Raw genomic sequence first — 23,611 nt, forward strand, 5'->3', positions numbered from 1 at the left:
GGAGTTAACAATTGGGTTTTGTATGTAGATTAATATGTTTGAAGATTTTAAATGGCATTGTAAAAGATGCACTCTTTTTTGGAGACATGTGGCCAACCAAGCTCTTTTGTACTTAGTTTCATATCAGTTTACAGAAGCCATATGGCAGTATGGGCACTCTGGGACATCTAGTTTATTAATATGACATGCAAAACCTGGAGGCAAGTGTGAGGCCTTGGTCTTACTGTTCTGTCTTCATCATCTCCTTGTGTTACACACACATCTCAGCAGAGCATGTAGTATGCCTTTCTGTCTGTCTGTAGTTTCCTTTGTGGGACATTTTGTAGACTAAAGCATTTTGTTGTAAAGTAAGCAAGATGTGTTCAAAGAAGGGCCTGTGGACTTTTGTGATTTCCTAATTCCAAGTACACTATTCAATAGTAATATTTCCTAAATGACAGTATATTCTATCTGCCATTGGGAATGAAGGCTTACTTCCCACATATTTTTCATTCAAATTTCATATTCAACAAATTTTTATTTCACGTTTTAAAAAAAAGGGGGAGGAAGACTTTCCTATCACAGATAATCCCTTACTTGTAGTGCCTAAGGCATGTGACTGCTAACCAGAAGGCTGGCAGTTCAAACCCACCAGCCACTCCTGGGAAGGAAGTTTGGGCAATCTACTTCTGTATTGATACTGCCTCAGAAACCCAAAGAGGCGTCACTATGGGTCAGATCTGACTCAATGGCAGTGTGTGTGTGCATGTATCTGCCAACTGTTTAGAAACTTTAGAATCAGCACACACAGTGGTAAGTCCTGTGAAGTTCCTATGTAGATGTGAATTCTAAGAACATAATTTCTCATCCTATTAAATCCTCTTAAATGCATTCATTTTTTTTCTAAGCCAAAGATGGGGAAATTGAAGATTTATACCAACTTCTGCAGTCTGAAAATGACCAAACGTGCAATCAAGATGTATTGATGATTAATAGTGATTGGAATATGAAAGTTGGAAAAAATGAAGACTCACTGGTGGATAGAAAACATGACTTTAGTGATAGAAATGACACCAGAGATCGCATGATAGAATTTTGCAAGACCAATGAATTATTTTTTTTAATAACATAAACAGTTGATATACATGTGGACATTGCCAGATGGAATACACAGGGAATCAGATCGACTACATCTGTGGAAAGGGGGGATGGAGAAGCTCAATATCTTCAGCCAAAACAAGACCAGGAACTGACTGTGGGACAGACCATGGACTACTCATATGCAAGTTCAGGCTGAAGCTGAAAACAATAAAAAAAAAAAGTCCATGAGAGCCAAAATATGACCTTGATTATATCCCAACAGAATTTAGAGATCATCTGAAGAACAGATTTGATCCATTGAATGCCAGTGACTGAAAACCAGAAGAACTGTGGGATTACATCATGAACATCACACATAAAGAAATCAGTAGGTCATTAAAAAGATAGAAAAGGAAGAAAAGACCAAAATGGATGTCACAAGAGACTCTGAAATTTGCTCTTGACTGGAGAATAGCTAAAGCAAGTAGAAGAAATTACAAGATCAAAGAACTGAACACAAGATTTCAAAGAACAGCTCAAGAAGACAAAGTCAATTATAATGAAATGTGCAAAGACCTGGAGTTAGAAAACCAAAAGGGAAGAACACGTTTGGTATTTCTCAAGCTGAAAGAACTGAAGAAAAAATTCAAGCCTTGAATTGCAATATTGAAAGATTCTATGGGCAAAATATTGAATGATGTACAAAACATTAAAAAAATGATGGAAGGAATACATAGAATCACTGTACGAAGAAGAATTGGTTGATGTCCATCTATTTTAGGAGGTGGAATATGATCAAGAACCAGTGGTACTGAAGGAAGAAGTCAAGGCTACACTGAAGGAATTGGCAAGGAAAAAAAAAAAAAAGGCTTCAGGAATTGATGGAATACCCATTGAGATATTTCAACAAACAGATGCCACACTGGAGGCACTCACTTTTCTATGCTTAGAAATCTGGAAGACAGCTACCTGACCAACTGGAGGAGATTCATATTTGTACCCACTCTGAAGAAAGGTGATCCAACACAATGTGGAAATTACCAAACAATATCATTCATTTCATATGCAAGTAAAATCTTGCTGAAGATAATTAAAAAATGATTGCAGCAGTATATTGGAAGGGAACTGCCAGAAATGTGAGCTGGATTCAGAAGAGAACACGGGACGAGGTACACATCATTGCTGATATCAGATGGATCTCGCCCGAAAGCGAAAAATACCAGAAAGATGTTTACTTGTGTTTTATTGACTACGCAAATGCATTTGACTGTGTGTATCATAGCAAATTATGGATAACGTGGTGAAGAATGGGAATTCCAGAACACTTAATTGTGCTCACGAGGAACCTGTATATAGACCAGGAGGCTGTCATTCGAACAGAACAAGGGGATACTGCATGGTTTAAAATCAGGAAGGGAGGGTGTCAGGGCTGTGTCCTTTCACCACACTTGTTCAATCTGTGTGCTGAGCAAAAAATCTGAGATGCTGCATTACATGAAGAAGAACTCCGGCATGAGGGTTGGAGGAAGACTCATTAGCAACCTGTGATATGCTGATGACACAATATTGCTGAAAGTGAAAATGACTTAAGCACTTACTGATGAGGATTGAAGACTACGGTCTGCAGTATGGATTACACCTCAACATACAGAAAATGAAAATCCTCACAACCGGACCAATAAGCAGCATCATGATAAATGCAGAAAAGATTGACGTTGTCAAAGATTTCATATTACTTTGTTCCACAATCAACACCAATGGAAGCAGCGTCAAGACATCAGACGTTGTATTGCACTGGGCAAATCTACTGCAAAAGACCCTTTTAAAGTGTTGAAGAGCCAAGATGTCTCTTTGAAGGCTACCCGTGACCCAAGACAGGATATTTTCAATCGCCTCAGATGCATGTGAAAGCTAGAAAATAATAAGGAAGACGGAGGAAGAGTTGATGCTTTTGAGTTGTGGTGTTGGTGAAGAATGCTGAGAATACCACAGACTGCCAGAAAAGCTAACAAGTCTGTCCTGGAAGAAGTGCCGCTGGAATGCTCCTTGGAGGTGACAATGGCCAGACTTCGTCTCACTTATTTTGGTCATGTTGTCAGAAGGGACCAATCCCTGGAGAAGGATATCATGCTTGGTAGAGTGGAGGGTCAGTGAGAAAGGGGAAGACTCTCAATGAGATGGATTGACACAGTGGCTACAACGAGAGGCTTAGCTATAGCAAGGATTGTGAGGATGGTGCATGACCCGGCAGTGTTTAATTCTGTTGAACATAGAGTCTCTATGAGTCAAAGCCAACTTGACGGCACCTAACAATAACAACAACAATTATATCTATCATGCCATGGCTTCATTAACACTATCCTTTTCCAAATTATTCCACCATTAATAGAAACTAAGTGCCCATAAGCAATGATTTCCCCTATCTCCCCCCTCCCATCCCTGGTAACCACTAATAGGCTTTGGTCTGTTTGCATTTGCTTATTTTATGTAAGTGGTATTATACAGTGTTTGTCCTTTTGTGATCGGCTTTGTTCTTTTGTATATGGGAGGAATACCAAAACCGAAAAACCAAACTCACTGTCGTTGAGTTGATTCTGACTCATAGTGACCCTATTGAACACAGTAGAACTGCCCTATGGAGTTCCAAGGCTGTAAATCTTCACAGAAGCAGACTGCCCTATCTTTCTCTCATGGATTGGCTGGGGGGTTAGAACTGCCAACGTTTGGGTTAGCAGCTGAACGCTTTAATCATTGCACTACCAGAGCTCCTATGGGAGGAATAATATATTTTCTCAATTCTAACACCTCCCTCCCTCACCTGTCTCCATTTTTGCATTCCTGAAATCAAGATTAGTCTTACAATTGATCTGTACATTTATTGTGATGGTCTTTCTTCTGCTTAATAAGAAAAATGCTGTTAAATTCATTGTAAGCTGCTATATTCTTCTACAGTGGAGAACATGAACACTTACCTCACCTGAATCATTTTGGTGTAAAGTCCTTGTCCCATTTCGCAGCCACCATGAGTCACCAAGACAGAGCCATCTAGATAGATGTGCACTAGAGCAGCAGCCTGGGGGAAATAATTATAATGCCAGTTTGGAAACTAGTGCAGCCAAATGTTTCTGTGAGTTTAGCTGAGGCTGTCAGCTAAATGATTTTGTTTCACCGAGCCAGTCTCTCATTTTTTTACACTGCAGAATAAAGACACTATCTATAGCTATGTGAGACAATCCCTTGCAATATAAACCCTAGACGTGAAGATGATCAATGTAGACCCATGAATGGGAGGTCATCTCCCATCCTACCAGAGTAACTGGCCTACTAGAGGCCTTGATGTCACTGTCTTGGGAGCTGTCTCTCCAAAATACCAACCTGCATGACATTTTATTATCCTGCCCTCCGTGGACATGGAAATTCCGTGCAAATTAAGGCAAATGGAATCTGAATAAATAACTTTCCAGGCACAACCTTTCCTGGACACTAGAGGAACTGGAAGCACTTTGATATTTTAATGGTCTGTATTATGGATTGAATTGTGTCTGCAAAAGTATATGTTGTAAATCTTAAACCTGTGGATGTAATCCTATTTGGGAATAGAACATTCTTTGTTATGTTAATGAGATCATATCAGGGTAGGGTGTGTTTTAAGTCAATCACTTTCAAGATATTAAGAAAGAGCAGATTATTCAGAGAAGGAAGCACAAATGGAGGGAAAGATACATGCCACATGAGGGTCTCCAAGGCACCAAGGAACAGAAGCTAAAAAGAGACAAGGACCTTTTTCTAGGCCAACAGAGAGAAAGGCTTCCCCTAGAGTTGGTGCTCTTAGACTGTGAGAAAATAAGTTTCTGTTCTTTAAGAGCACCCAGTTATGGTATTTCTGTTAGAGCAGCTCTAAGAAACTAGGACAGTCTGCAAATGCTGCAGATCTTCAGAATGAGGGGAGGGGAGGGGAACGGGCACTGTCTGAAATTCCAAGTTAGTTGCAGGTTGGTGGTGGATCCCAGGTGTCTATCTTGAAAATTTCCAGGTGATTCTTATGATTGGTCAGGTTTTGGATCCGTTGATTTAGTTAAAATTCTTCATTTTGCATGTGGGAAAACAGAAGCCTAGAGATGGGGAGATTTGGCCAAACCCAGGTGTCTAGTCTGTGGCAAAGTGAGAACTGGGACTCACAACTCCTAACTTGAACCCAGTATCCTTTATAACATGCCATGCTGCCTCCTTCCAAGCAACTGCTGTGGGCCATCTCTGGGGTTTGTTCCAACTGAAGAAGCCACAGAAAGGATATGTGGCTCCAGGAACCAGACACAGGAAGGAGGGGGTGAGGGTGTGGAGAACTTCGTCAAGTAGCCGGAATTTTTCTTTACAGCTGTCCTTGTGATGTGCTCATGCAAGTGGCCCAGCATCCTGCACGAATCCCTGTGGGACCTCTGCCCTCATGCTGATGTCTATGCTCTCTCCACTACGCGTTCACAGTATCAGCTAACTCATCTGTGCCAGTCTCCTGGGTGTGAGGCTGTATTCTCTGGCTCACCAACTTCTCTACAAGAACTGTTTTCATCTCCATGACAATCTAACAAGAGTAATGCATGACCATGTACAAAGGAGTATTGCCACAAGCTTTCAGAGCCCATGTGAGATTTTGTGTTGACAATTGTGTAAGCACTCAGGAGGACTACTTTGACTGATGGCACATAGTAGAGCCAAGTGGTAGGACAGAGAACCATCACACCATACATATATAGGCATTTAGCAGAAAGACTTTGGAATGACTTGTGCAGCAGCAGTCAGAACCACCATCATATTGTGAGTAGGCATTTAGTTTTAGAAAAGCAACACCGTCCATCACATGGCATTAATGTTGCTCTTTTGAATATTACTGACACTCACACTATTATTTTTATTTCATTTGTCAATTTCTTTGTATTTTTTTAAGGCATAAGAACTGTAAGTTTATTCTTTGTTTCATGGTTATACTAAGTTAAATAATATTAAAATAAATAATTTAAGCAACCATTGAGAGTCCACAAGAAAGTTTTCTTTGAAAGGGGATCCCTGTGTTATTTAAGGAACTCTGATGGTGCAGTGGTTAAAGTATTTTCCTGCTAACCAAAAGGTTAGTGGTTCTAACCCAACAGCTGCCCCACTGAAGAATGATGAGGCAGGCTGCTTCTGTAAGGATTTACAGACTTGGAAACCCAATGGAGGTTGCTATGTGTTGAAATTGACTTGATGGCAGTGAGTTAGGTTTTTTTTTTTTTTGTGTGTGTGTGTTTGTTCTTTGGCATTTCCTGGGTGGTACAAACAGTTAATGTGCTTGGCTGCTAACAGAAAGGTTGGTAGTTTGAGTTCACTCAGAGGCATTTCAGAAGAAAGGCCTGGTGATTTACTTCTGAAAAATCAGCCATTGAAAACCCAGTGGAGCACAGTTCTACTCTGACATGTGTGTTGGAATTGACTAGGTGACAACTGGCTTCAGCTGGTTTGTGATTTAGGCTTGAGAAACACTACCAGGGAGGAAAGCCTGAACGACGGCCCCAAGTGGTGCAGTGTCCCTGGCTTCCCTTCTCTCCCTTTCATTTCCATTTCTGCCCTGTTCGTGGACTCCAAGGAAGGGTGCAGAGCGTAGACCCCTAGGGCACCACTCCTTCACACCATCCAGGAAGCCTGTTTTCTTTCCTTTGTATAGGTTTGCCTATGGGGACATTTTAGAGATTGACAGGGGAATAAAGAAGAGTCAGAAACAGAACCTCATGCAAACCATTTATCATAAAATTAAAAAGGAGGTTTAGTCACCTAGCCTCAATATAGTAACTCTAAATTTCTCTGTGAAGGACGTAGCTCTTTCTGTTCTCATTTGTAAAACTCTGTGTTCAAATGACCCTACTGATGTCACTAAGAAACTAGGAAGGAGACAAGAAAGGGGTCTTCTTATTTCTCCCAGTTCTCTCATGGATTTGAAATTGACCCCAAACACTAGTGTCCATGTGTGGGGTCCTGTTACCCAAGCCAGATCCCCCTGGGCTGGATTTTGTTGACTGCTTTCTGTGGTCTTGATACCACATCCTCCTGGCTCTCCCCTGATACCCATGGTCCCTGTTCTTGCGTAAACCACTTCTGTTTCCTGTAGCAGGAAGGTGTCCTAGTACCTTTTCTCCTCCCAGAGGGGATCATCCCTAGTTGTAAACAATTGCCCTTTCAGAGAGCCAGTCAGTTGGAGAGTGTTTTTGCTGAGAAGACATCTCTTTCAGCCTCACCTGACTGTAATGGGCCATGGGGATGCCAATGGTAAATTTCATGGGCACTGCAGCAAGACCTCTCTTCTTCCAGTAATTCTTTTTGTTAAATTCCTCTGCAGCCACTTTCCTGTCATAGAATGAAGACTTCTCCAAACATTCTTTCCAGCATCTTTGCAAGGGCTCTGGATTAAATTTCTGCTTATGGGCCGTTTTGCTAATCTTTTTATACATGTTTATTTCTTTAACCTGAAAGAGGAGAAAATAAAATGTATTTTAAGGATAGATGCTTGTTCTGTATATGGAGCATGTGTTTTGTTAGATACCTGATATGAAGAAAGTCTGTCTGGAAAAAAGGAAACAATTTAAATAACTAGAAATATACAAAGAAGCCCTAGTGTCACAAATGGTTAAGAGCTTGCTTGGCTGCTAACCAAAATGATGGTGATTGGAACCCACGCAGCAGCTCCACAGATGTGCAGATCTGCCCCCCTAAAGATTACAGCTAAGAAAACCCTGTGGGGCATTCCTATTCTGTCTCATGGGGTCTCTGTGAGTTGGAATCAACTCAACGACAACCACCAACAACATAGATATGCAAGTCCAGGTGTACACCTATAAACACAAAAACAATAATAATATTAGATACTACTCTTGGTGCTGTCACAAGTTTGGTTAGTGGTGAGACAAAATTCTCTTGACTCAAAAATACAAATCTTATACTTCAATACCTACCCACTGCCATTGAGTCAATTCTGACTCATAGAGATCTTGCAGGACTGAGTAGAACCGCCTCCATAGGGTTTCTGAGGCTGTTAATCTTTATGGAAGCAGACTGCCTCATCTTTCTCCCACTGAGGGGCTGGTGGATTCAACAAGCCAAATTTCTGGTTAGCAGCTGAATGCCTTAACCATGGTGCCAGGAGAGCTCTTACACTGCTACACAGTGGTGCCTTAACCTGTCCTCAGAGGAGCTCCACAAAGTCCTGAACTGTGGTAGAATGTTTGCCCAAATATCCACTATTACTCAGCTCCCTGTTTTCACATTCGTGGGTGGTATCACCCTGACTCTGGGCTTGCCCATGTGACTTGCTTTGGCCGATACCACAATACCTATGTGATGCAAGCAAAGACTCCTAAAGTGCTTGTGCTTAGGGCTGGCCATGTTCTGGCTGCTCTTGGGAATTCAACCACCACGACCATGTGAACAAGTCTGGGCGAGTCCACTGAAGCATGGGAGACTTGGGGAGCAACGAAGAACCTTCCCAGTTGACGTACTTTCTAGACTAAGGGGCTGACAACCACCAGTCATATAAATGAAGCCATCTCAGACCATAAAACTCCAGTTGAGCTGACCTTGATGAGAAGTATCACCCAGCTGATCCTCAGTCATAAAAAAATACTATCTCTTAACCCACTAAGTTTTGTGGAGATCTGTTAAGCAACAAAATCCAACAAATACATGAAGGATGTACTTTATGTCTTGGAATTGCCATACATATGTGCTCGAGATATGTTTGAATGTCAGATGTGAGGTGCCAGCATGCCAATGATGTGAGAGTTTTGTTAGGGGTTCTCACTAGTTACCTTCTCAGGGAGTAAGTTACACTGGGATGCCACCGCAGTTATGTAGGCTTCGACCACCACCACAGACTCGGGGAAGCCGTATCCTCGAAAGGCTGTATTAGACGGCAAATTTGTTTTGCAAGCTCTACCCCGGCACCGGAAATTAGGAATATAATATGCATTTTCAGATTTCAGCACAAGGAACTCCACTACCTGAATGAAAACAAAACAAAATAAAACATTTGCCTAATATCCAAGACAACTACCTGAATTTTATCTCTAACTTGAACTCTTCACAGAATCTGTCTAATATATAAGACATATATTCAAACAAACAAAGTGTGCCACATGCTGCCCTACTGGGAACCTGTGGGGAGGCACGTTTCCTATTTACCATCTTAGACTCATCAGGAGTGCATCCGCCATTGACGTAATATTCAACATCAGCAGCTTTGATCACACCGTTGTTCATGAATCCAATCTGCAGAATAATCACGGGTGAGGCAATTTTCTCAATGGCCTTCCTTCGCAAGCAAACCACGCAGGACACAAACATATAGGATCACAGTTTCAATATACCCAGCTCATGCATATGATTTGATGTGACGTAAACGAGCACAAGAACAGTAAAGTCGATGTCTAAGAAACATGAAGGAGCTCTGGTAGCGCAGTGCCTAAGGCACTTGACTGCTAACCAGAAGGCTGGCAGTTCAGATCCACCAGCCACTCCAAATCCACCAGCCACTCCTTGGAAGGAAGGTTGGGCAATCTACTTCTGTAGTGATACTGCCTCGGCAACCCAAGGAGGGGTTGCTATGAGTCGGGGCAACTCGACGGCACATAACAACCACAACAATAAGAAACATGATTCCACCAGGAAATTCTGGCAAGTTTTAGGCAGTGTCCAAACATTCCTTTCAAGCGGTAAGGAATTAAGAGTTATCTTTATTTCTGGTTGGTTAACTGGACAACAGTTGAGGCAGTTTGCTGGAATTTTTGCTCTCACTTTCTTTTTAAATTATGGTTTGCATGAAAGTTTATAGAGCAAATCAGTTTTCTTCTCAACAATCTGTACACATTTTGCCTCAGAACATTAGTTGCAATTCCCTCCATGGAAGGGCATTTTTTCATTTTCTGCCATTTTTCCCCATTTCCATTCCTCCTCCTTTCCCGCCCTGCTTTGTGTTTGGTCAAATGCTGCCCTTTTGATCTTGGTTGGTTGATTCCTCTGAGTAGTACGTTCCTCCTCCCTCGTAAGTGTTAGCTCTCACTCACTTTGTATTTGCCCAGGAGTGGATGGCGGCCAGCAATTATCAGCATGTCATCACCACGCTCTAGAATAAATCGGATTTGGCGGCCAAGTCCTGTAGGAAATAACTGTTAATAAGCTGGACACTTTATAAAGTTGTGACAATTTAGAGATTGGGAGGGAGACTTGAGATAATCTAGTTTAGTGGTTTTTAGTGGGAGTAGTAACATGCTTTAAATGACATTTTGGAAATTTGTGGAGGCATTTAAAAACTTTTATTATTATTCTGGTTTAGTCACTCCTGAGCTTCTATGTATTTGAAGTCATATTATCTGGTTATAAATTACTTTCCTTTAATTTCTTTTTTATGTTACATTAAGATATTATGTGATTCTTCTGAAATTATACAAACAGGTAGGTTACAGTAGGAGCCCTGGTGGCACAGTGGTTAACCGCTCAGGTGCTAACCTAAAGCTTGGTGGTTCAAATCCACCAGTCACTGTGTGGGAGAAAGAAGTGGCAATCGGCTTCCCTAAAGGTTCCAAAGCCAAAAATCCATTGCTATCGCCTCGATTCTGACTCATAGAGACACTATAGGACAGAGTACATAGAATTGCCTCATCAGGTTTCCAAAGCTGTACATTTTTTTTTTATTGTGATTTAGGTGAAAATTTACAGAGAAAATTCACTTTCTGTACAGCAGTTCACATACACTTTGTCTCATGAAATTGACCACAATTTACCACAATGCAACAGCTCCCCTCCCACTTCCTCCCTATAGTTACCTCTTCCCTGTGTCCATCCTTCCATGCACTCCTGCCCCTTGAGCTGTCTCTCTGTGCATAAGCAGCCCTTCTTTCTCCCATGATGGTTCTCTTCAAGGAGTGTATCTACCTCAGGGAAATGTTCAACTCATATACCTGTCTATTGTTGGCTGGAAGCCACAGGCGTGGTTTCAATTCCAGACCTGAAGGGCAGCTAGGGGCCATAGTCTCAGTGGTTCCACCAGGCTCTATTGGACCAGCAAACCTGGTCCCCCCCTTTTTTTTTTTTTTTTCTCCAAGTGATTTTGAGTTTTGTTCCACATTATTCTCCCTCTCTATCCAGGATCTTCTTCATAGATCCCCTTCCAAGTGGTTGACATTTGTAGCTGGGCACCATCTAGTTCTTCTGGTCTCATAGTCATATAGGCTGAAGATTGCATGGTGTACCAGTCACTAGGACTAATTGTTTCCATGACTTTTTGGTTTTCTTCATTCTTCTTTGCTCTGGATGACGAGAGACCCATCGTTGCATCTAGATGGCAGCCTGCAAGCTTTTAAGACCCCAGTCGCTATTTGCCAAAGTAGGAGGTAGAACAATGTTTTGTGTGCTATGTTATGCCAATTGCTGAAGCTGTACCTTTTTACCGAAGCAGACTGACTCATCTTTTTCTGGCAGAGCAACTGGTGGGTTCTCACCTTCTGGTTAACAGCCAGATGCCTTAACCACTGCACCACCAGAGCTCCTCCTTAAAGATTACAGCCTTGAAAATCCTATGAGGCTGTTCTACTCTGACCTGTAGGGTTGCTATGAGTCAGACTTGACTCAGTGGCAATGGGTTTTAGGTTATGTTACTATGAATTGCACTTTGGGATAGTAAAAAGGACACTAAAATATTTGCCATAAGGGGTTGTTGAGACTGAAGGTTTGAGAATTTATGCTCTGTCTAGCTCAATCTTCCTTGTAATCAGGGTTCCTTTTCAAAAAACTTCTATCAACGTGTCCTTTGGATTTTGATGCAATGTTCCCAGCACCTGAAAAATTGCTGCATGTAAGACAACCTTTTCTAGTGTTGGAAAGCACTGATGAGCTAGGACAGTTTATCTTTTTGCAGCAGTAGCCTGGGCTTTGTTAAGTTTGTGCTGAGTGTATCTTAGTGAACTCAGGTAGCTACAAAGTTCACAAAAGTCATGGCTCTTCCAGGATCTGGTTAGTAGATCCACATGATGCAGGCCCAGAGTGAGCATTCCCAGGGGGCAACAGACCCCTGGCTTATTTGTGATAAAACATGTCTTTTTCATGGTTGGGGTTGTGACTCTTCTCCCATTCATTCAACTTCAGTTAGATCTATTTTGATTTAAAAGACAACCATTTTAAAAAGTGAAAGTCAGTGTAGTTCACGAGAAATTATACATTTTTATGTCTGTACAGTGAGTTAATATTTACAAAGGGACTAAATTTATTTTGCATGACAACCTGTGAGACAAGTGGGACATCATTTTCCCCACATTCAGAAGGAGGAACTGGGGTGACTCTCTCAGTGTGACGTTATAAGTGAGTGGGCAGAGTCAGGACTTGCACATAGTCCTGTGCTCAGTGTTTCGTCTCCTATGTACTAACCACAACCCTTTGGAAATGAAATGGGAAACATCAGAGGCTAACACCGATTGGCTGAAAATTGGGGTGTAGTGGCTGGGATGAGGGACATTAACAGCTATGACTGCAACCCTTACTTATTGGCAGCCACGGCAGTGATAGCTCCCAGCAGCGATGGCTTGGACACTTTCCCTCCAAAGGCTCCACCAGCTCGTTTCATGCAGCAGGCGATTCTACTCCTTGGGACGTTTAGTGCTGCAGCCACAAATTCCTGCAAGAGGTAAATCTCTGAAGCCACAATTTAGTGATTTCCTCACCCACGTACTTTCCCTCCACCTAGTAAAAGAAGTTTACTAATTCGATACTTTCATTTACAGATTCATGCAACCATAATCTTACTTTAGAACATTTTCGTCACCCTCCAGAGAAACCGTATTTCCATTAACAATCACTCCCTGTTTTCCCCAACCCTCCCAGCACTACTAGTTAGTAGATTAGTAACCAGTAACTGACTCATGGTAACCCACGTGTGTCAGAGTAGAACTGTGTTCCACAGGGTTTTCAATGGCTGAATATTTTGGAAGCAGATCACCAGTACTTCCTTCTGTGGCACCTCTTGGTGGGAACAGACATCTAATCTTCCAGTTAGCAGCCGAGGGCATTGAGTCTCCGGGTGGTGCAACTAGTTAATACATTCAACTGCAAATGTCTCAGATACACAAATCTTCACACATGTACCACCATTACATGAACACATTCATACAGCTACTTAACTACATTTATAAGGTGAATACAAATGAACTTCAAAGGGAAATTTAAATATATTACTAAGGTTTTGACTTCCACCAATTAAGTTTTACACCATCAATTGTTATAAAGAAAGATGAATTTTGCCCTATATTTTGGAAGGTAACAAAAATTTCAGATCACTTTGAAAGATCTGCACCTTGCAAAGAAATACTTGCCCATTTTCTTCATTCTGAACCTTAGCCGTTATAAATGTGCAGAGAGTTTGAGGCCTGGGAGTAGGATATATCAAAAGGTCCCCAGTGAGTGCTAATTGTAAGGGCCTCATCCCATGGGCAACTGGAGTCTCCTTTTCCAAAAATATCCTATTACCTGCACGTGACTTGGAAACTGTGTTCCGAGGTATAACATCATTTCCTTATCTTCTTGTTTGGGGATGGCCAGGATAGTTTGTTTCCATGTAAAAATGTTCTTGTCCTTCAACATGGACCTCACCTATAAAGCATAAATATAGACAAAATTTTAATTGAAAGCCCTATTTTTGGGTTCTCGATGGTGTTTTGCTTTATAAAGAGTGAGTTGCTTTAGCTTATGGAGAGCTGGGCTTTATATCACCTTTTTAAATCTCCACTGTAGTGCCTAAGGCATTTGACTGCTAACCAGAAGGCTGGCAGTTCAAACCCATCAGCCACTCCTTGGAAGGAAGATTGGGCAATCTACTTCCATAGAGATACTGCCTCGGAAACCCAAGGAGGAGTTGCTATGAGTCAGAAATGACTCGATGGCAGTGAATTTGGTTTTTGGTTTGATACCCAACCAGCTGAGTAACCCTGAGCAGTTCACTTAACCTCTCTGGGCCTTGGTTTTCTCATCTGTCTAGTGAAGTGGATAGACCTGCTGATGGTGTTGGACTCGAGAGTGCAGACTTACCTGGTTATATATCCAAGCTCTGTCATATCCTTACACAGTGTATGTGGCCAAGTTATTAAATCTTGGTTTCCTCATTTGTAAAATGGGGGATAGCAGTAATATGTGCCTCAACTAGGTGATATTGAGGATTAATGAGGCCCAGAGAGGACAAGTAAGTTGTGAAGGTAACACAGGTTTAAAATGACAGAGCTGAGGTTGTTCCCTACCCAGAAATAAGCTTGGCCTTACATCTGAGCTTTTTGACTTGTTCAATATGTGCTTATCATTTCATAGGCTGTGCCAAGAGAGGCATTTGACCCTACTTTAAATATTTGGATGGCAGTATTTTTACTTTAAAACTAGCAGAAAGACACCTGTGCTGTGAAACTAAGTGCATTATTTTGCCTGGAGTGAAAGAATTACTTGAAATGATTCCTTGGGGCAACAGAATATGTCATGCAAAAAAGCCTTTTTTAAAGAAAGTCTGCTTACACATGTATCTATTTGTGTTTAATCTAAACACAAATTTATTTATGTAATAATAACATATTCAACAAAACTCACTGCCATTGAGTCGGATCCGACTCATCGTGACCCCTCCTTGCGTTTCTGAGGTGGTATCACTCTGGAAGTAGATTGCCTAATCTTCCTTCCAAGGAGTGGCTGGTGGGTTTGAACTGCCAGCCTTCTGATTAGCAGTCAAATGCCTTATGCACGATGCCACCAGAGCTCCCTAGTAATGGCATAGTAGTTAAAATACATTAGATATTGTTCTAAGGCCTAGCATGTTATAGATAAATAATTCATTTAATCTTCATCCCAATCCTATGAGGCAAGTTTTACTGATATCTCCATCTTGCCAGATGGGAAATCTGAAGCCTGCATTGGTTAAGTAAGCTGCTGAAGGTCACAAAACTAAAAGTAGCAGAGCTGGGATTGGGACCTGGCAACCTGGCTCATGACCATGACAATACTCTACCTCTCTCTTGGTATGCTCTGTAATTAGCCATTCTAGAGTGCCCAACTTTCCTTCCGAGGAGTGGCCAGTGGGTTTGAACCACCAGCCTTCTGGTTAGCAGTCAACTGCCTTAGGTACTACATTACCAGAGTTCCTGACTATACTACCAGAGCTCCTGTATATATATATATATATATATATATATATATATATATATATATATATGTGTGTGTGTGTGTGTGTGTGTGTGTGTATATAGTGGCTAAGACACTTACCTGCTAGACGGCTGGCGGTTCAAACCCACCAGCCACTCCTCGGAAGGAAGGTTGGGCAATCCTACTTCCGTAGTGATACTGCCTCGGAAACCCAAGGAGGGGTCGCTGTGAGTCGGGGCCGACTCGACGGCACATAACAACAACATTAATATACCCAAATTCCAAATTTTCTTCACATTTCAAATTTCCCACTTACGCCAACATTCTAAACTTCCACAGATTGCAAATCCAAAATGGTCAAGAGTTAGTGTCCTGCCAACCTGCTGCCCTTTGGGAAAGAATAAAAATGAAAAGAAGGCATACCGTGGTGGTTAAGAGTAAGGGCTTTAGGGCCAGCTGGTCCTGGGCTTCAGTCCTGGTTCTACTGCTAATTGGCTATGAGACTTTGACCAATCTTTCAACTTTTCTAAGCCTCAGTTTCATCATTTATAAAATCGAGCTATAGATATGTTCCTTCTCAGAGTTGTTGTGCTTGCTTGTTAAGTACCGAACCAAAAACCAAACCTGTTGCTATCAAGTAGATTCCAGCTCATGGTGATCCCATGTTTCAGAGCAGAACTGCTCTGTTGAGTTTTCTTGGCTACCATCTTTATGGAAGCAGATTGCCAGGTCTTCCTTCCATAGTACCATTGGATATATTTGAACCAACAACCTTTGAGTTAGCAGCTGTTTGCAAACTGCTTCGAAGTTCTGATTTCACTGGTTTGGGATAAGATCTGGGTATTAGTGTTTTTTAAAATCATGCTAACTTAGGTTGTAACCAGTGAACCAAGTCTAAATAAATAGTCTCAAGATTGGAAAAACCCATTGCCATCAAATTGATTCCGACTCATAGTGACCCTATTCATCAAAGTAGAACTGCACCAAGGGGTTTCCAAGGCTGTAAATTTTTACAGAAGCAGACCTCCACATCTTTGTGTCATGGAGTGGCTGGTGTGTTCGAACTGCTGACTTTTGGGTTAGTAGCCAAGCACTTCAACTACCGTGCAATCAGGCCTCTTTCACGATCGGAAAAGGATACATAAAACTTTCATTCTTTGCAGGTGATATGACTGTGTATAAAAAACACAAGAGAACTTATAGACCATTAAAAATAGTAAGTGAATTTAGCAATTCTCTTAACTGATAATAGGAGTATAATGAGAAAATGGTTGTCAGTAACTACTAAAGCTAAACATATGAATATGCTGTTGTTGTTGTTAGGTGATGTTGAGTTGGCTCCGGTTCATAGCAACCCTATGTACAACAGAATGAAACAGTGTTCGGTCCTGTGTCAGCCCCACAATTCTTGCTATACCTGAACCCATCATTGCAACCACTGTGTCAATCCATCTTGATGAATACGTTATTATTCAGCAATTCCACTTCTGGTTATATTCCATTAGAAATGAGTACTTATGTTTGCCAAAAGAAAGTATAGTAATATATAAGGAAACATTATTCATAATAGTTTCAAATAGAAAACAACTCAAATGTCCACCAGTGATAGAATGAATAAGCAAACTGTGGAATATTTACACAATACTACAGAACATTGAAAATTTTCTACTTATTTATGAAACAACATGAATGAAACTTTGAGAAATAATGTTGAGTAAAGGAGGTATGTATGAAAGAAGTAAATTGTATTATTCCACTTAGAGGAAGTTCAAAAACAGGTGAAACTATTATACAATGATAGAAGAATAATGTTTGTTGTTGTTTACTGTCAAGTCGGACCTGACTCACAGTGATCCCTCCTTGGGTTTCTGAGGCAGTATCACTATGGAAGTAGATTGCCCAACCTTCCTTCTGAGGAGTGGCTGGTGGGCTTGAACCACCAGCCTTTTGGTTAGTAGTCAAGTGCCTTAGGCACTATGCTACCAGAACTCCTAAAGAATAAGAGTTAGAACAATACCTCTGGGAAAGTTACTGACTTAGAAGGACACAAAGAAGCTTTCTGAGGTGCTGGAAATATTCTATACTTTGATGTGGGTAATACACAGACTTAACAGAGTAGTTCAGCTCTGTCCTACATGGGGGGAGGGGTCACCGTGACCCCACAGCAACAGGTATAAAAAAAATACCAAACCAAACCCATTGCCATGGAGTTGATTCTGACTCATAGCAACCGCCATTGGGGTTCCAGGGTGGTAAATCTTTACGGAAGTAGTTGCCAGTGGATTTGAACCACCAACCTTACATGTGTAAAAATTAATCAAGTTGTATGCTCATTATTTGTGAATGTACTGTCTTTTACTATATATATGCTACATTTCAATAAGAAATTAGAAATTAAACCCAGGTTGAGAAGCGCTACTTTAGAGTTTCAGTATTTTTAGAACTAGATGATTGAAACTACAGTCTTTATCTTTAGAAGTTTCTCTTGTAAGACCACTTACCTTCAATGATTTGATCAACAGATCTAAAGGCTTGTTCCACATTTCCTTGCTCAATTTTTTTCTCAACAGAAAGAAATGAATTGTGCTCTAGGGCTTGCTGTGGTAGAAAAACAAACAAAAGAAAAAAAAAAAGGTGAACTGATTATTTTTATTGCATTGAAATAAATCATGAGTCAGAATCGACAGCAGCTAACAACAATTAAGGACAACAACAAATAAGCCATTGGTCTCCCATCAAGCTCATGGTCCTCTCTATCTTCATACATCAAGACAATCAGAGTGGTGTGAAGAGTCAGCAGAAATCTATTAAAATGGGTTGCAGGCATTGGCAACTCAAGAGTTTTGTTCAAGGCTTTGGGGGGAGGAAATGAAGAGCATATGAGGATATATAAAACATGATCCACTCTCTACAGAGCTAAGTGATGATGGTCTGAGGCAGTTTGGTATTATTTCAGGGTGGGGGCATGGCTGGGCAACAATACAAGTCATGAGAGGTCAAGAAGGCAGAGGCCAGTGGGGCCTGGAATGCTCAGAGATGGCTGTGTGTGCGTGACCTGAGCTGAGTTCTGAACTGGATGAAAACAGGACAATTAGGGAAGAGAAGGAAAATCATTTGAAGTCAAAGGCACTACATAAATCAAAAGTTTGAGAATGAAACCAAGCTGGGGGCTGAAATGGAATAATATTTGTTAAAATGAAAATAGTAAGGAATTTAGCAATTCTCTTAACTGATAACAGGAGTATAATGAGAAAATGGTTAGCAGTAACTACTAAAGCTAAACATATGCATATGCTGTTGTTGTTGTTGTTAGGTGATGTCGAGTTGGCTCCGATGCATAGTGACCCTATGTACAACAGAACGAAACAGGCTAGCTGAAATGAGGCTAGCAGGAGTGTAGGTTTTCTTCAGGTAGTAGTGGAAAGTGAGTTTGGAAAGGTGGATTGAGGCTGAACTATGAAATACTTCCAATTCCATGCTATGGAGTCTGGGCCTCATCTAAGGAAACATTATTGAATTGGAAAAGAGGTCTGATGAACTTGGTGGTGGTGGTATTGTTAGGTGCCACGGAATCAATAATTTCCATGTCAATAGATTGCCTGGTCTTTCTCTTGTGGAGCTGCTGGGTGGATTTGAACGGCCAGCTTTTACAGTTAGCAGCTGAGAGCTTAACTCTTGTGCTGTGGTGGGTAGATAGACTGAAATGGAAGAGGAGAGCCTCTGTAAGCAGTTAGTAAATATGACAATAAGATGGCAAGGCCTGGTAGGATAGGGGTGAAGGTAAGAATGGAAAGAAAGGGTCAGACTTAAGAGACGTTTAACAAGATAACTGGGAAAGACTTGAACTTGGCAACTGTTGAGAAGGACAGGGGAAAATCCAAGGTGCTGAAGACTCCATCCTACTTGGTGGGGTTTTGTATTGCCTCTGCATCCATTTTTCCATCTATCCCTCTACCATATAACACACGTTTATTGAACACCAACTATGGGATTGGTTCTTTGCTAGGCACTGGGGATAAAAATTACAATATGACATGTCCTTGCCCTCATTAATAACAACAAAAACAAAAACAACAGTTAACATTTATTGAATGAATTTCATGTTGTAGGCACTGTGCTAAGCAGTTTGATTCTCTCTTTAAACCTCATGACAACCTTTTAATGTAGGTACTTTTATGATTCCCATTTTAAAGATGAGGAAACAGAGTTTAAGTAACTTGCCAAAGCTTTTATAGCTATTAAGAGGCTAAGTGGTAGAGTCACAATATGAACCCAGGCTCTGTCTCCAGAGCTGGTGCTTAAGCATAAGTGGGTGGGGAGGCAGAGGCCCCAACAGTTGCAATGCAATAAATGTTGTAATTCGTCTGAGTTTCATGTTGTTGTTGTTGTTGTTGTGTGCCGTTGAGTTGGACCTGACTCATAGTGACTCCTCCTTGGGTTTTCGAGGCAGTATCATTATGGAAGTAGATTGCCCCATCTTCCTTCCGAGGACTTGCTGGTGGGTTTGAACCGCCAGCCTTCTGGTTAGCAGTCAAGTGCTTTAGGCACTATGCTACCAGAGCTCCTCTGAGTTTCATAGTGCTCTGGATTTTCCCACTGACTAGATATATAAGGCATTCTGGTGCGTGGTGTGTAACACATTTGATTGCCATCCAGAAGGTTGGTGGTTCAAACCCACCAGCCACTCCATGGAAGGAAAATGGGATAATCTACTTCCATAAGGATTTACCACTTTGGAAACTCAAAGGGGTCACTGTGAGTTGGGATCGACTCGATGGCTGTTAGTTTGAGTTTTGTATGTGAAATCACAGGCTATTCTCTGGTGTTACTTATTCTTAGGCCATGCTATGGCAATGGGCCACGGGAAGAGGAGTGGCACAGGATGCTTCACGTCTTGGGTCCCTGCAGAGTCACTGGGGGGAGAAAGGGGCTCTGGGCTGAGAGGGTCTCAGTAGTCAATGTTGAGGCTCAGATGGCTGGAGCTTTCATTCTACAAGTATAAGGAAAACACTGAACAAGGTATAGAAGGAGCCCAAATTATATTATTTTATGACTCAGTGGGTTGATTTCTGCCAACCACTCTCCCTCCCTGCGAGTCATCCAGAAGACACAATGTCATCTGGTTACCTCTATTGTTATAATCCTTGGTTCTATGTCCTCATAGGTGATCTTCACTTTCTGAACTGCCTCTTTTGCATGAGCATAGGTATCTGCAGCCACGGTGCAGACAACCTGACCCACACAAATGACCTGCAGAAAAGCCACATGTAAGTAGGTAAAACACAGAATTGGTAAAAAGGAATCACTTTCTTACGTTCACCTGCTTTCAGAAGTTTGGTCATGTTCTAAAAAAGGATTATCTTCTACCTATGAGAATAGATATAAGACAACAGCTTGAGTGGGATGGGAGAGGGGACACGAATTGGGTGCAGAATTTAATTGTCTGTCTTTAGCTATCTGGTTATCTTTTGGTGTCCTCCTTACCATTCCAGTACCATACACCATGATCTGGTCATCTGGAAATTCAGTTGGTTCTTCTAATATCCTATACTATATATTAAGAAGCTTGGTGGCCCAGTGGTTAAAGCATTTGGCTGCTAACCAAGAGGTTGGTGGTTTGGACCCACCAGTTGCTCTGTAGGAAAAAGGTGTGGCAGTCTGCTTCTGTAAAGATTTATAGCCTTGGCACTCTATGGGGGCAGTTCTGATCTGTCCCATCGGGTTGCTATGAGTTGGAGTCAACTTGACAGCAATGGGTTTATGCTATATGTTGCTTCTGTGACTTTCATGACATTTTAGAAGCTGTTCCTGAGAGGGCTCACAGCTTTTATCAGAGTCTTAAAGAAGGACATGATTCAAAAGAGAGATTGAGAACCACTGAGGTAGTTATTGGTTCTTAGCTACTATTTGTTACATGGAACCAGGGATATCATTACTAAAACCAATGATTATTTTGGCATTTCCTGGAAAGTATTTGAATAATAAGCTACACACCAATTTCATACCTTATTCTGTGCATAGAAAACCTCTCCAAGTTAGTTATCTCCCGGAACATCCTCTGCTGTTATAATATCTACAACACCTGGAAATGCCAGGGCTTCTGAAGTATCAATTGACCTATGAGGGAAATTTGAAGGTAGCTATTAGAGCTGTAGGAGCTGGTGCAGTGGTTAAGGCATTTGGCTGCTTACCAAAAGGTTGGAGGTTCAAACCCACAAACTGCTCTGCAGGAGAAAGATGAGACAGCCTGCTTCTGTAAAGATTTACAGCCTTGGAAACCCTATGGGGCAGTTCTACTCTGCCCTAAAGGGTCACTATGAGTCAGAATCAAGTTGAGAGCAGTGGATTGGGCTGGATTAAAGTTGCAGGGGGGAGTACACAGTGCAGTAGAAATGATTCCTCAAACAAAGGGTTTTTCTACAACGGACTAAATCACGGAGCAGTCGTCTATGTTGAGTATGCCATTATTCAGCAGGTGTTCTAACTCTTGGCCATAGATTCTTTCACAACTGATTTCCATCCAGAAAAGGAAGTGAATATTCTTAATAGACTTAAATGTATAATAAACTCAATTTGAATATGAAATTGTAAATGCATTTCAGTAACATACAGGAATATCTAGGAATAAAAGGAAACCTCTTAATTCCTTACATGATTTTCGCATGTGCTCTGGTGCTGGTGACTACAGCCAGGAAGAGTTCGTGGGCGATGGGGGGCATGTCATCACAAAATACAGCTTCTCCTGTGGCATGTTTAATGGCTGACTGGTGCATGACTGGGTGGCCACCTGGATCTTGTGGGGGTTGGTGGGGATCCACACACTGTTAATAAACAAAGCAAGTTATCCCAGCACTACAGGTTCTCTGATCATCTAGCACTGAAAATTTGGTCTGATACTTTTGTCTCACTCACAAGTAAAGAAAAACGATGGCAACTGAGTATCCACGTCAATGAGTAAAAGTTAATAAACATCCATTGAGTAATGTGGTGTGGGATATATCCTGTTTACCCTCCCCACCAAAAACAAAGCAAAGCAAAACAGAACAGAACAAAACCAGAAGGCATTGTTCCCATCATTCAAGAGTCTACAACTTTGTTGAGGAATCAGAATATACCCATACACACATTAAAGAATGTGGTCAAATTCGTATGGCCATAAGAAGAATTTACAAAACTAACATATACAAAGAAAATATGCAAGTACCTGGGAGATCCAAGGTGGTTGTAATAAACTAGAGAAAGAACTGTACAGGTAGTACATTGAATTAACTGTGTTTCCTAGCTACTGTAGGGAGCTCTGGTAGCATAGTGCCTAAGGCACTTGACTGCTAACCAGAAGGCTGGCGGTTCAAATCCACCAGCCACTCCCAGGAAGGAAGGTTGGGCAATCTACTTCCGTAGTGATACTGCCTCGGAAACCCAAGGAGGGGTCGCTATGGGTCGGGTCCGACTCCACGGCAATGGTTGCATTTTTGCATTTTGTTAGCTACTGTAATACGATGTTTTAACAGCACACCAAGTATCCCTTCTCTGCCCATGTTTGCTATACTTGGATTAAAAAAACAAACCCCAAAAACTCCCTCAGTTTCCCCTTTGGTAAACACGTCAAGCTCCAAGGCGTGAGTTTCAGACACAGCTGCCTAATAAAATCCCCGTGTCCTGTGACCTCTCCCTGTCAGGTTTCCTGCAAAAAACAATAAAATGGCTCACGGTCCTGCTCCTTCTTTCTGCTTTGTGACTGACTGCCCCCTGTGTTTTCCCCACGTGGCCTTGCCTGTGAATACCAGGGACTGTGAGTGTAGTAAACCTTTAAATGCCCTGCCCTTCCTCTCTCGATTCCCATTCAATCTTACCAACCTCAACCATTACTGTTATATCAAGTTGACAAATATATTTGAGACAGGTATTAAAGGATGGACAGATATTGGCCAAGAAGAGGAAGAAATTTCAGGCAACAAAAATGAGAATAGTGGAGAAGAGAGATGTAGAATTTAATCCCTTGTGCACTCCTGAGTGAAATATAAAAGCTAAAGCAAGCAAGTGATGTGTGGTTGACAGCAGGTTAACATTCCATACTCTCAAAACTCACTGCTGTTGAGTCAGATCTGACTCATAGCGACCCCTCTTTGGGTTTCTGAGGTGGTATCCCTATGGAAGTAGATTGCTCAATCTTCCTTCCAAAGAGTGGCTGGTGGGTTTGAAAACCCACCAGCCTTCTGGTTAGCAGTCAAATGCCTCAGGCACTATGCTACCAGAGCGCCTAAATGGTGGACCTTCCTTCCAAGGAGTGGCTGGTGGGTTTGAACAGCCAGCCTTCTGGTTAGCAGTCAAGTGCCTTAGGCACTATGCTACCAGAGCTCCTAAAGAA

General features: G+C 41.6%; 1 protein-coding gene across 1 annotated transcript in view; it reads right to left on the reverse strand.

Moving 5' to 3' along the window:
• The window catches only part of LOC103193027 (aldehyde oxidase 4-like), an 84,818-nt gene that overhangs the window by 14,000 nt on the left and 47,207 nt on the right, over nt 1-23,611 (reverse strand). The window contains 12 exon segments of the mRNA XM_042783581.1: nt 4,037-4,132; nt 7,323-7,550; nt 8,889-9,080; nt 9,262-9,348; nt 10,143-10,230; nt 12,612-12,745; nt 13,594-13,675; nt 13,677-13,716; nt 17,745-17,841; nt 20,371-20,493; nt 21,249-21,360; nt 21,895-22,064. Of these exon segments, the coding sequence (XP_042639515.1) occupies nt 4,037-4,132; nt 7,323-7,550; nt 8,889-9,080; nt 9,262-9,348; nt 10,143-10,230; nt 12,612-12,745; nt 13,594-13,675; nt 13,677-13,716; nt 17,745-17,841; nt 20,371-20,493; nt 21,249-21,360; nt 21,895-22,064 (1,449 nt within the window).

Source organism: Orycteropus afer, unplaced genomic scaffold (assembly GCF_000298275.1).
Source record: "Orycteropus afer afer isolate SDZICR_OR568_19922 unplaced genomic scaffold, OryAfe1.0 scaffold00002, whole genome shotgun sequence".
NCBI lineage: Eukaryota > Metazoa > Chordata > Mammalia > Tubulidentata > Orycteropodidae > Orycteropus > Orycteropus afer.